This window comes from Trachymyrmex septentrionalis, unplaced genomic scaffold, assembly GCF_001594115.1.
Source record: "Trachymyrmex septentrionalis isolate Tsep2-gDNA-1 unplaced genomic scaffold, Tsep1.0 scaffold129, whole genome shotgun sequence".
NCBI classification, from domain to species: domain Eukaryota; kingdom Metazoa; phylum Arthropoda; class Insecta; order Hymenoptera; family Formicidae; genus Trachymyrmex; species Trachymyrmex septentrionalis.
Window position 1 is genome coordinate 372,325 of NW_017304428.1, and position 15,195 is coordinate 387,519.

Sequence of the window (15,195 nt, forward strand, 5' to 3'; positions counted from 1 at the left end):
CTAGATTTCTCTCGGCATTTTGAAGAAAATGTTCTCAAGTGATTTCAAATCTCTCTCTCAATACATAAAAATACAGAAAAAAATCTTCACGTTCTGTTTACATTGAATACACCGCGCGCCACCTAAGATAAATATATTCGAATAGATCGAGTGCAGTCGGCGGGCTTCGAATTTCTTTGAGAAATGTTGCTGTCTCATTTTCAACAAGCATCCAACTCACTCGCACACGACGAATCTCCACACACGCCCCGAAATCGTGTTCAAACATACGTATCTTAATTATTAATGTATAATTACCAAGAAATAAATAATTCAGCAGATAAAAATACTTTTTAGTTCAATTAGTCTCAAAATAGTAATTTTCAAATAATGCTACAGCAAAATTGATCCATTTTTTGTGATACTATCTAAAACAACTTTTGAGCAACATCTTATAATATAATCTACAAAAGTTTCAGTCAATTTGACCGAGCTCACTTTTTTCATATGATTTACGGAGTCCCTCAACTAGACAGATTTATAAAAATTCAAGTTTATAAAGTTAAAATAGTGTAAAGTTACAACAAAAAAATTAAATAATAAGATATAAATAAAATCGAAAACTAAAATTTTGAAGACATCATAATACTACACTTCATTATTTTAATAAACTAAAATATAGAAAATATAGACAAATGCATCATTAAAATTTCCGCAAAAATACATAAAGCGTATAGAAATATATAGAAGTAAATGTACAATTATCTAGATACGTACATTTCAGAAATATCTTCTCGTGAGGAAGGATTGTCCATATTGTCGGTATGATCATTGGTTCCTCCTAAACTGGAAATTCGCATTCTCTCGCAGCTATTGCGAGTGTTTCCGGCCAAATTGCCCGCGCGATGTTCACCTGGTAATACAAGTATCAATATAAAGTTAAAATCAAAACTTATAAAATTATTTATATTTATGATTATTTAATAATCTTACTACTAAATTTGCAATTTGCACTGTAACTAAATAACTTTGTAATTAATAATGTAATATTTCAAAAAAGAAATATTATTTAGTACATTTATTATAAAAACAAGAATGTTTGAAAACCACAGGTCTTTCCTTCTTCAGCAATAATTAAACATACAATAATTTAAAGTCAAAATAATGATGATCTATTAACGTATGGCTACAATTCTTTTAAATTTGTTTGATAACGATAATGTACATACAGAGTTTAATTTCGAGTTCGAATATTGAATCTCTGCTTCCAATATGAAATGAAACATTGTCAATCTGTTCAGTGCACAGTGAGATCGATCGCTGAAAAAGTGGTCAAAGATGTATTATACCATTACAAAAAGCTGTATTTATAAGTATTTTGAGTCGCTGAACATGATTCTGATCTCAGAATTAAGAATTAAAATATAGTGGATTTAATATGGCAAATTTTAATTTAAAAATATTGTCTGAAACACATAATAGTTAGTTTCTAAGAGTCGCTAATCCCGATTTTGACATTAAAAACAATTAATTAAAAATGGCTGATTCAATATGGCGGACTTAAATTTTAAAATATTGTCTAAAACGCATAACAGTTAATTTGTAAAAGGTTTCTGGAGTGACTGATCATGATTCTGGCATCACAATTAGAAAATGTAAAATGCCTGTATCAAAGATGCATATACAGGTTGATCTTCTCATACAATGAAATTTTGTCATGCAACTACTAAAAATAAAAATTGAAAAATTCTTTTAATTTTTTGTGTAGAACTGCCGTCCTCTATGGAATCCGCAGTCATGAACTGGATCGTAACTGAATGGCCAACAACTACATTTTTTTGCTTATTGTTTTTATTATTTTTATTAAAAACAATAAAACAACCAAAAAATAAAAAAAACATGAAGTCGTCGGCTACTATCAGTTCGTGACTCTGGATTCCGCAGAGAGCGGTAGCCAACAAAAAATTAAAAAATTTTTTAATATATTTCTAGTAGCAGCAAAATTTTATTGTATGAGCAGATCAGCCTGTACGTAGGTCGTTTGAAAAGTTCTGAGCCTCAACATAAAAATGATTACTCGTCAAAACCATTCTGGAACACAATCGTACATGCTGCGAAAGATACCTGTAACTATTTTTGACGCTCAGTTGTTATTTGAACCAGTCATTTGTGCCAGTTGATAAATTTTCGTAAAAATGGAAAAAATCGAATATCGTGCCATGATTAAATTCTTGCATTTGACAGGCAATACTTCCGCGCAAACTAAAGTGAGTAAAGCTGAGTTGGACGCTGTTTACAGGAATTTGGTCCATCATTTCCTACCATGAAAAAACTGACAACTGAATTTAAACGTAGTCTTACCAGCTTGGCTGATAATAAGCGTTCAGGACGGCTAATAATTGCGACCACCACCGATAACATCGAAAAAGTTCACCAAATGGTACTGGACGACCATCGAATCAAGGTTAGAGAGATAGCAGAGACTGTGGGCATATCAAAAAAACCTGTTTATCATTAATTGAAGAATTAGGTATGCGCTAACCACGCGTTAGGTGTCGTGCTTGCTCACTGTGGATCAAAAACGCATTCGAAATTTTTGCACCGATTAATAACTCTGTTGATAAAACATAAATCCATTACTTCAACGTGAATCCTAATTCACTCCTGAGACGAAGGAACAGTCAAAACTGTTAGATTATGAAGGGTGAATCTGCTCTAAAGAAGGCTAAGACGGTTTCTTAAGTCGGAAAGGTGATGGCAACAGCTTTTTAGGATAGTCATGGAATTGTGTTCATCAACTATCTTGAAAAAGGTAAAATAATAATGGGGAAGAACTACACATCATTAATTGACAAGCTAAAGGCAGAAATTGCGAAAAAAACGGTCGCATTTGAAGAAGAAGAAAGTGCTGTTCCATTAACATAATGCACCATCAAGTCTCACACTTCGACAGTCGCCATGACAAAAATTCACGAATTACGGTTCGATTGACTATCCATCATGTTCACCAGATCTGGCCCTCAGCAACTTTTTTCTGTTTCCTAGGTTCAAAGTTTGGCTCGAAAGATAGAGATTTTCATCGAGCAGGTCATCGCATCCGTAAAAGCCTATTTTGCAGAGCAAGACATTAGTTATTATCTGAATGGATTAAAGGACTAAAAACATCGCAGGAAAAGTGTATCGACTTAAAGATATGATAATTTGATAATCAACTTAATGATTGATAATTTTACTGTGTCAAACAATCGAGCGGTTATAATTGTTATGATAAAAAACAATATAACGAATAGTTGAACTAAAGATTCTTGTAATTTAGAATAACTAAAATAATAAAATAATAATTTAAAAAAATTTATCGACAATTAAGAGTCCACACGATAATTGGTGCGTATAAAATTCAAATCAATCAAATATAATGTTTCCGAACGTTTTAATATAGAACCGTAACGTTCGGAAACATTATATTTGATTGATAACATTATAGATGTTTAATTAATTATTAATATGTTTGAATTTTATACGCACTAATTATCCCGTGGACTCTTAATTGTGATTTTTTTCTTAATTTTATTATTTTGATAATTGTTATAAATTTTGTAAATTTTTCAACTTTGAAATTGAAATTTATATATGAGCAAATTTGAGCATGTCAAAGTTAAATATACATCTTATACAATTAAATAATACTTTACTCACGTGAAAATTCATGCGATCAAAAACATATAACTATATAACACATAAAACATATAACTTTCGAAAGTTTACATTATAACGAAAATATAATGTAAGACCGTACATTAATTACTTTATATGCTAATCGCGATACCAATTAAATTTATATTGCATCTTTTAATTATGTACATATATTACATTCAATAAAAACAAAAAAAGAAATTACAAATGTTAAGACTGTATTAAAGATAATAATTTCATTTATGCAAAGCTTATTCGGATTTTTACAATCATCAGTTTCAATTACGCATTACTTCCATGTTTGTCTACATAATGTCTTGATATTTAAGTATTTTCCAACTTTAAATACGTAGAAAATCATTATGTATTATCCATATATGAATGTTACATGTGACTTTTGGCCACTTTTTCGGCGATTGAGCCCACTGTGCAGTGTTTTAACCAATGATTATTCAATCTTCATTGTTAAGTAAATACATTGTAAATTTTATTTTATGAAATCATATAGAAACAGAAACATTATAAAACGTCCCAGCAAACAAAATTGTATATCATTGATGTAACATTTATAAATCCGAAATATAACAGTTTAACGAGGATGCAAAATGTTGCATTCTTGTTAGTTGTAATGTCCCACTCAGACGAATAATAGAAAATGTATAACAGTTATACAATATAGTACTTGCTATGTAGATGTATGAATTATTACATATTAATTATATTTTTATTGAATAAACGTTTTTGATGTGTAATATTTTTGTTATATAAGTGCTTTAAATATATTAGATAAATTATAAAAATATTAGGTTCATTCAACGCTTTTTTGCACAAAATGAACGAATCTGGCAGAAAAACATGTCGCTCTGTTCCGCGAGATATTAATTGTTAAAGTTGACAGATATTCAGGTTAGGAAATCTGTTACATTTGATCACGTAATCTTTTTTATCGCTAAAATGTTGGAGCGAAAACAGTTTGAACGGATCATGAAAATGCATTTTCAGACTGCGTTCAGTAGAAAAAATTGTATAACAGTAAGATGATAGTTGTAAAATATTAAGTATGATTAATTCATACATTTAGATCCAATGACGAATTAAAAGCAAGACTAATTATATTAAAGAATTTTATAATACATTAGTTGCAAAGCTGTTTTTGCTGAAAGCAATCTACACAATTTTGTGTTTGATAAGCCTTAATCCATCATCGTACACAATTGTAACTCATTTGTGTGTTTTAGTCTAAAATTATATAACAGGTTCACTTCAAACACAAAATTAATGTTATTTTTAGCACATTATAAGAAGTAGCCATTTAACTAATTTAGGTTTTTTTATACAAATAAAAAATGTCATCTTAGATATTAGATATTTATCATCCATTTTGAATTCGTATTTTTTCACACATTTTTAATAAAATTTTGTCAACAAATTCAATATGCAAATTACTTAAATTACTCACATTCGTGTGACAAATAAAAATTAAATTTTATTAGATAATGTACGTTATCCGAAAAACTATATGTTCAAATTGTTATACAATATGTTATATTGGAAACAAAAAATCAAAATAAACCAAAATGCATTTTAAAGCAAAAATTGACAATTTCATGAGGCATTAATAAAATTAAGCAAAAAAATTAGTTCCTCCCATTATAGTATGTTACGTCTTAAAAATCAAAATAATCATTTTTTTATCTCTTTTTTGAAATTCTTTTCAAAATTTTGACGTAATCAATTGTTGTCAACGAATTCATATCCAGCAGACAAAAATCCATCAAAAATGATTCACATTCATATAACAAAATAGTGGTTAGACAGTGTTATTCTTTTCTTACGAATCTCCGATTTTTCATTATAAATTCAAAATAACTTTAAAACCTGATATGATAAGGCAATTTAATTTGTGGCATTATTTTTTTGTAAAGAATCTATAAGAAAAAAACACTATAGTTAGAGTTATTTGATATAAATTTTTTGTAGTCTTATGTAATAGATTTTTGTTTACTTTTTGTAGTCTTATGTAATAGATTTTTTATTTTTAAAATTCGATATATTTTGATTGCGTCAACGCAATATATTCAAATTTATTTATTATGTTCTATTTCTATTTCATTAAAAATATTATTATGTTGCAAAATTTGGATATCGTTCATTTAATTTTTACAAAACTTCATAAACTTTTAAAAAAATAAAGTGATAAAAACGTGACAAAAAAAGAAGAGAGAGATACTTTTACCATTTTCTCCATCCGTTAGTACACCGGAATCTTCTTCACTTTTCTTTATTTTGTCAACTGCAACATAAAGTAACAGTTTTGTCAATGTCAGCAAATATAAAACAAAAATTCGAATTATTTGACTAATTCACTTATAATGTATAAATTTTATTATAACAATTTTTTTTACAGAAAGAATCTAAATTATATAGAAAAGTGGCTTTGGTAAAATTGGCTGAAACTAATATTCTATGAATTATGAAATGCAGATCAAAAATTTCCGTAGGCAAAAGCATAAAAAATGGACAGATTTTATTATAACATTCGAAAGTTGCTACTTTGGATTTTATCGAATTGAAAAGTGTCTCTATGTACTAAACTGTTTCTTTTTTAGGTAATTGTACCTTAATAATTCTTTTGCACAGAATAGTGAAATGAATTAATTGATGTAAAGAAAATACGTAACTGCTTTTAAAGAAATATGCAATTTGCATACTTGCAAATTATTTAAAATTTTTTAAGTAACTATGTATTTTCTTTATCTCATTATATTATTCTATATATAAAGATATTGAGATACAGTTACCAAAAAATAGATGGCAGATAAAGATAATTTGCAGTCCAAAGACCCAAAATAACAACTTTCGAATGGTGTTTTAGCAAAATTTGTTCATTTTTTATGTTTTCGTCTCATAAAGCTTTTGATTCTATAGTTAACGAATAAAAGTTCGGGCATGATCAAAGAACGCGCACAAATGAGTCGGGTATTTGTTGAAGTGGAATAGCAACATTTCTACTGATGTACTCAATGGCTGCGTTCAACAGAAAAAGCAGCTTTGCTGTTAACTGTAAAATTCTTTGATATGATTAGTTCCTTACTGAATCTATAATGTATAAATTAATCACATTAAAGAATCGTACAATAGTGCAAAGCTGCTTTTTCTGCTAAACGCAGCCAATATAAACAAAGAATGCAGCGGCTCTCCGCGCGCTCCATGATCGTGCCCAAACTTCCTCGGCTTATTCATAATTTACAGAAAGTAAATCACAATTTCAGTCAATTTAACTAAAGTCACGTTTTTTGGCAGAATCTTTTTTATACTTGTAATATATAAAAATTTTAGAATTTTAAAATTATAGTGTAATCACTAGATGTAGGAAGCGCTGCTAGGATATTTTCTTTTCTCCCTGAGCGGTGCTGTTGTAAGATGCGTGATGAGCATAAGCGAAGGGGGAACACTCTCCCGACCATTGTTGTAATGGCGGTGCCAAGGATAGCGTGCATTTTTGATACAGCAAATATAAGAAGTATATAATAGACGTGGTACTGCCTATTTTAATTGTTGCGAGACCTTTCCTAAGCGTGCAAACATTACAGTGTCAAAAAAAAATGGATAATCTTTTGTGAGCATATGGATCAAGTAAAAATAAAGTAAATATTAAAAACAACGAATCCACCTCCAATGACTTCGACCTTGGCATACAGAGTGATTCAAAATAATCTTTTGTCCTTGAAGAGATATATTCCTGGCTATATTCTGAGACAATTTTTTGTCCAGCAAAAATTTGTCCAAAGCTTAGCTTTTAACTTACAAAGAGAAATAGCGTATCACAAATCGAGTATGGAAGGTAAGCAGAGGTGGCCAGGGAAATGAAACTATTATAGTATCGTAATTTCCAGTAACACAAAAAAAAAAGTAGGAGCACTCGAAAGTGGAGATTAAAGTGACCAATCAGAAAATGGCATCTATGTAATTTCCGCAATTTCTGCAAAATAATCGATAATGTACCAAACATATGAGTATGTAAACGTTCCATCTAAATTTCTTTTTAAAATACCGGATAACTGATTAAGCATTTAAGCGACCCTACAAATGGTACCCTACAAATGGTATGTACAATAAATTGATTTAATTTATTATAATTAATCTTATTATCAATTTGTTTTCAAATTTCTTTATGGTAACATAACCTCAACCCAACCTAACTTTATACTCTTTATTCTTCATAATTGCTGAGATAAAAAACATTAAGAAGTTTTTGCAATACCGTTTATCTAGATACGGTGAACGCTAAGATCGAGCTATCTTCTTCTTAATAATTAATTAAGAAAAGGACTTTAGCATTCATTGTATCTGGATCCACGTTATTGCAAAAACTCCCTATTAATAGTTTCTCATACACATTAATAATTTTTCCACACAAAGTTTCCACAAAAAGAAAGGCTACAGCTCTAGAGTAATGCCAGCAGCTCTAGAAAAGAAAGTCTTTTATAACGAATGTCTTTTGTATTGATTCACTGCCTTCTGATGTTACTACTTTTGTTGTTTTTGCTTTTGTTATTGTTTCTGTCGTTATTCTCTGTGTGTAAATAAAATCTTTCAAGTAAAAGTCGTACATAATAACAAGCATTAGTTATCGTTAAAAGGAGTAAAAAATAAATAACTAACAGAAGCATATTGGATAACATTCTCTTATAAATGGCAAAACTAGTTATCCATTAGATACGTGAGAAAAAACTTTATCAGCTTAACTGAATTAGTCCTGCATTTGTTTATGTTGCAAAAAAATGACATTCTTCATCTGAGACTGTTACTTGATAAATGGTAAGAAAATAAGAATGAACCTATTATCTGCAAATGAAGGAAGAAAAGTAATATTCTTTTGTCATTTATTTTATAGAAAAACTAGAATTTAGCCACTATCGAAAGAAATGTCAGTATTCACGTTACTTCTTCATGGAACTACTTCATAGAACACCCAAGCTATGTAAAAGGTTTTGACGATGTAGCAAAAAAATGACTGTAATACTATGTGCTAACAACACATAGTATGTAAGTTGTAGGATAATTAATCTATGCTAGTAGGATAATTCTTGTGATGCATATACTATAATATACAGAGTGTCCAGAACAAATGTTTGTCTTTAAAATGACGTATTCCTAACATAATTGTAAGATAATTTTTCCTTTGCCAAAATTCTATGCGTAGCTTAGTTTTTTTAATAAATAACAACAAATAAAAGGCGAAGTAAGAGTCAGCACATTCCTTAAAAAAACATATCATTAAAGATACATAAATCAAAGGTACAAAAAAGGTACAAAAATAAAGAAAAGACGTATAATAAGAAATAATAAACGGTGAAAGGTAAACATTACAAATTTATTGGGGGACTCAGACACATATGTTTTGATTAAGAAAGATCCGACTAAAAAACTTACGACAGCTTTAAGCTCTATGCTTACTAGATGGAAAACTAAAGGTCATATCAAGGACACTGAGCACAGGACGTTATACTGTAATGACGGGTCACTTCCGAGAGCCTATGGGCTACCGAAGATTCACAAGCCTGGTTGTCCTCTCAGAATTATAGTATCGGTGGGCAGTCCGTTGTATTCATTGGCTACTTTTTTACATAATAGATTATTTAAAACCATTCCGAAAGCGGACAGTTACGTAAAAAACATCCTTGAATTAGTCGGAAAATTGAGAAGTGTATACTTTACAGGTGCACATGAATTAATTTCTTTAGACGTTACTTCTCTTTTCACGAACGTTCCAATGGATATAGCGGTCGACTGTGTGAACGAGCAATGGAATTTCATTTCCAAGGATTGCTCTCTGCCCAAGAATGAGTTTTTGGGAGCGATACAGTTTGTCTTAGATTCTACCTTTTTTTCTTTTGACAATGTAATTTACAAGCAAAGCTTTGGCACCCCCATGGGCTCTCCATTATTACCGGTAATAGCGGACTTAGTGATGAAGAGATTGGAGACGGTGTCCCTAATATCGTTGAATTTGAACATCTTGTTTTATTACAGATACGTTGATGATATATGTACCGCGGTGTCTCAAAATCGACGTTTTATTAGAACAATTTAACTTTTTCCACGCCTTCAGTTTACTATTGAAAGAGGGGGAGATACGATAAATTTCCTTGACATCACCTATCTATCAACAACAATTGTTTCATTTTTGATTGATATCGTAAGTCGACGTTCTCAGGAAGATTTCTAAATTTTTATTCCAATCATCCATTGACACAGAAAAAAGGCACCATTTTTTCGTTAGTTGACAAAGCTTTCTTATTATCTGACGTCATGTTTCACACAAAAATCTGACTTTTATTATTAATATTTTACTAGATAATGACTACCCATTGAATTTTATTTTTGACACTATTAACCAACGGATTAAAAATTTAATTAAAAATAGACATAAAGTACATAATGTTCTGACTGACAATGTCCGTGTGAATGAAACTACCTCTTGGCTTACGGTTCCATACATTCCGTGTCACAGACATAAAATTTAGAAGATTTAATAAAAACGACATCAAGGTATCCTTTCATAGCCCCAACAAAATGGGTAAATACATAAAAGTACAGAAGTACATTTGTCCTAATACATCGAAAAGCAATGTCGTTTATAAAATATCGTGTAATAATTGCGATGCGTCTTATGTTGGACAAACGGGCAGACAATTGAAAACCAAAATTACCGAACATCGTAATCATATCGGGCATAAAACTTCTGTCCGCTCTGTCATCAATGAACATAGGCTACAATGTAATCACGAGTTCCAATGGGACAACGTCAAAATCTTAGATGAAGAGCCTTCTTATAGGAAGCGTTTAATTTTTGAAATGCTTTACATAAAGAAACAGAAAAATAGTCTTAATTTAAAAACGGACACTGAAGGTCTCCATAAGGCATATTTACCCATTGTAAATAAAGTTTGACTTTTTGTTACTGACGGCCCGTCTCCTCTCTCAGTGCGTGGCGATTCGTTTCAGCGAGCGGTCACATTAGTTCGTTACACAATGTTTGTTTTTCACATCTGCATTCCATTCGTCGTTATGCGTTCATACCATTTATACTTATACGGATACATTACGTTTGATTTTTTTTACTTATGTTTGCTGGTGAGTTTTCACTTTTTACCTTAATTGCGGTTGTCAATTTATTTAAGTTTACTTTTTTCATAAGAGATCTTTTCCTTTTTTCTTTTTTATCAACTAGAACTTGACTATGAGACATGACACTTTTTTGATTGTTCAATCGTATGAATAATGTCGTGTTCTACATCGAGACTCAACTGAACTGCATGTATTCTTAATCTGTGAACTTTTGCGACAATTATTATTTATTATTTTTTAATTTTGTTTCTATTCTGTTAACATCTGAAGAGGGCTCAATCCGGTAGCCGAAACTTGTAATGTTTACCTTTCATTGTTTATTATTTCTTATTATATGTCTTTTCTTCATTTTTTACCTTTTTTGTATCTTTGATTTATGTCTTTAATTATATGTTTTTTTAAGGAATGCGCTGACTCTTACTTCGCCCTTCATTTGTTGTTATTTATTTTATAGTATATACGAAGAGTCCTATTATTTTTGTTATTTAGTTTTTTAATTATAAACAAAAGTAGTGAGCGAATTACGGATCGCGTACGGAAGGTAGGCAGGGGCGGCGCAACGCACCGTTCGACGCGGGCGCTCAGTTCCGATCAGCTGCTTGCTACGCGTAGAACGCGTGACACAATGATACGCGCACATACAAGTATTTCCTCTCCCCCCCTCACTCCCCTTATCTTCTACTTTACAGAAGTCTTTATATCGTAGCTGGAAAAAGGCAGAATAATATTATCACTATGACGATATTGTCATCATCAATCGGTCGCCGTCAAAAAAGCTTTATAACAGACTTTATAACGCCATACCAATTATGGACAGATGAGAAACCTAATCTATTGCACTTAAAGGTGTTTGGTTGCAGGGCTTTGGCACACGTTCCCAAAGAATCTGCGTCATAAGTGGGACGAGAAATCAAAGTCCTGCGTGTTCATGAGATACCTGGAGCACACTAAGGGTGCTTATATGACGAAAAAACCGAAAAGATTTTTAGAAATAAGGATGTAATATTTGATGAAAACGCTGCAACAAAAACAATAGCTTGTACCGACAGTAAACCGAATACGCAGGCTGAAGAAAAACAATTGTACACACAACTTCATCCTTGAACAGCCAAGAAGAACAAGATCATAACGATCACAATTTTGAAAGTGACAATGCTGAAGATTCAGTGAGGGAAGACGACAGTGATTCTGAAGATTACGTAGTACCCAATGAAGCAATACATGAGACAATTTCCAATGAAACATTAGAAGTAAAAAGTCGGCGATGAAACAATTAAATTAAGTAATGTTGAATCCAGTCAATCGAGAAATGAAAAGCAATCACATCTATTATGGCATTAGTATCACCACCCATTAATCGCACAAGCCATGTATCAAAGCCAAGGAAATGGCTGGACTATATAATGTTTTTAACTACAAATAATACAGAGGAAGACGAACCTTCGACTGTAAAAGAAGCACTTAATGGAATGTACCGTAAAAAATAGCATTCAATGCAAGAAGAAATAGATGCACTGACAAGGAACCAAACCTGGGAATTATGCAATCGACCGGTTAACAAAAAGGTTCTGAAATCAAAATGGATAATCAAAATTAAAGAGAATCCACAAGTAGGTTCACGATGGTTCAAAGCAAGATTGGTAGTAAACGGATACGAGCAGACAGCGAGTATTGTCATGAAACTTTTTGCCCTGTAGTAAGGTTCACTACCTTACGATGTTTGTTTGCCATAGCAACAAATAGAAACTATGACATAGACTACTTGGATGTTATAACAGCCTTTTAAAACGGCGAATTGGAAGAATAGGTGTATGTGAAGCTCCCTGAGGGAATAGCAAAGAAAGCAAGCAAGGAAGAGTAGGCTTAAAAAGGCCATATACAGCAAGGCGCGTACTGAAACTAGAAACTGGAGATAGGATTTGTACGCTCACAAATGGACAGATGTCTATATATACTTAAGAAAGAAGATAAAAACACAATGTACATAATCACATATGTGGATGACATATTGTTATTTTCCAATGACAGAAGTCTCAAAGAATTCAGCATAAAGAAATTCGAGAAGAAATTTAGAACAAGAACTCTAGGACCAGTGTCCAGAATCTTAGATGCAAACGTCAAGCGTGACAGAATTTCGAAATGGATGACTTTTGATCAAAGGGATTATATTGAATCCTAAAAAGATTCAATAGGAGAACTGCAAGCCAGTAAAGACCCCATTGGATATAAATCAACAAGAATATGCATGAAGAAAAGGAAATAAATGCGATTGCGACAAAAAATATTCCGTACAAGGGGAGGCGCTGGGTAGCTTAATATATATCAATTGTAAGTAAGAATATTCAAGCCTATAACGATCGAAGCTAGATCTTTAACGCTTAAAATAATTCAATGTGAATTTTATATATGTACTATATATATACATGCATATATATCATATTTGTAGCCATTCAAACTGCGCGCCGAATTAGTTTTCCGGACTTACAAATGCAATTAAAATAAAACTGGAATAATATCACAAATTAAATTAAATTGACAAGCAAATTTTGATGTCCAATTCGGTATCAATTTAAATTCAAATAAGCGGCAAGTAACTCACCTCCACGGTTACCAAATCGTGTCATAAAACGTTGAATGCTGTTATCATTCGCAATTTAATATTTAATATATGCGAAACTAAATAAACTCCGCCTAAGCAATTCGAAATGTTGAATAGACTCCGCTAACGAGCGTTTGAACGTAGTATATAAAAAGTAGTATATAAAATTGCATGTAAAGATTGTGATGAAACATACATAGGACAAACAAGTAGGAAACTAAATACAAGAATTGTCGAACACCGCAATCACATAAATTAGAACACAAATAATCAATCAATAATTAGGGAATGAAATATAATTACGAATTCGATTAGGAGAAGATTAGGTCAAGATACTTGATTCAGACAGAATATCAAACAAACGGTTAATATCTGAAAAGTATACACACACATGCAAAAAAAATGGACTTAATTTGTGTTCAGACATAAATGGACTACATCATGCTTATGCATTAATATTAAATAATTTGACATAACTAATAATTTAATACTAGAAATTAAAAATGCCTATTTATGGTCGAAGTGTTTTAAATAATTCAATCTTGAATTACTAATTTATACTATATATGTATTGCAATACTTTGCATATATACTACAGTGTAGTCTTTTCGAACTGCGCGCCAAATTGTTTTTTCGGACTATAAACGCTTGTGGAAATAGCGATTACTGCGTACCCTCGGAAGGATCAGTGCCCAGCACTTGGACTGTGGCGAGCGAGCGAGGAGCACCGATAAGGGACGTAAGACGCCGAGGATCCAGTATCGCGAACTTAAGGCCTGAGCGAAGAATACGGAGAATTATCGGGGATACGAGCGTCACACAATTGTAAGGTCGCCAATTTCCATGTCCGAGAGACGCGTCCAATTATCGTTGTCGGATTTGTCACACGCACGCGAAAGTGTCGTGTGTCAGGTTTTTCGCAGTATTTGTGCCGCCTCTCGCAACGTCTCGCGCGCGTTAAGATTTTCGGGAGAGTTATTTTCCGCGTCCGCCTAAGTCACAACCTCATTTTCATTAAGTCTTGTCGCGTATCGAGTTGCCTTGTCGTATCGGAACTTTGTATCGTAGTATCTATCTCTTTCCGACTTTCTGTAAAACGGTTTGAAGCCCCGCGGACGAGGTCGCGCTGTGTTTGTGATAACACCGTAACTGTCTCCTATCTCAGCTATCAAGGCGTCGAGCTATTGTTCGCGCGATTTGCGAAAAGTATTCTCGCATGGCGCAAGCTCGTGCCGTTGAGAGTTAGCATAATATGCACCGCATAGAGCGTATCGGGGCCCGTGCGAGGCTAAATAAAATAACACACTCCGATCGAATACTGTCGCCTTATCAACGAATACAAACGAAAGATGGAAATTAATCAAATTTATTTGTTACTTTTATTATTACTAATTATTGTGTGGTTCATTGCCGTCGCCCATTCGTTTCTCCAAACGATCCTCTATCCTTGACCACGAACCGCCTCCTCTGCCATTCCCGAGGCTGAGCTACCGGTTACGAGTAGCCGAGGCTGAGCTACCGGTTACCGTCGACGTTCGCAGTTCGGTGAAATGTTGCGAGGAGAATATCCCGAATAATTTCGATAAAGAGTAGCACGCTCACTCGTGCCCAACTATCGGTTTCAAGATTTTGCGTTGCCCTTAGGAGTGGCCGCGTGAAGACAAGACTTTTTATCGCGTTTCTTTTAAAGCCACACGCACCCTGGTTATAAAGAGAATATTGGCTGCGAACGCACGACGAAATTGCGCCGCGCTCTTGAGTGCGGTTGCAATATATATATATATATATAT

At 32.5% G+C, this 15,195-nt stretch overlaps 1 protein-coding gene across 8 annotated transcripts in view; it reads right to left on the bottom strand.

The window, feature by feature from the left end:
* The window catches only part of LOC108756606 (rho guanine nucleotide exchange factor 12), a 262,375-nt gene that overhangs the window by 133,292 nt on the left and 113,888 nt on the right, over positions 1–15,195 (bottom strand). For all 8 annotated transcript variants that reach the window (XM_018500539.1, XM_018500536.1, XM_018500537.1 and 5 more), the window contains 2 exons: positions 5,909–5,965; positions 757–892 (listed from right to left, as the gene is read on the bottom strand). In XM_018500539.1, coding sequence (XP_018356041.1) covers positions 757–892; positions 5,909–5,965 — 193 coding nt within the window. The remainder of the gene's footprint in view (positions 1–756; positions 893–5,908; positions 5,966–15,195) is intronic.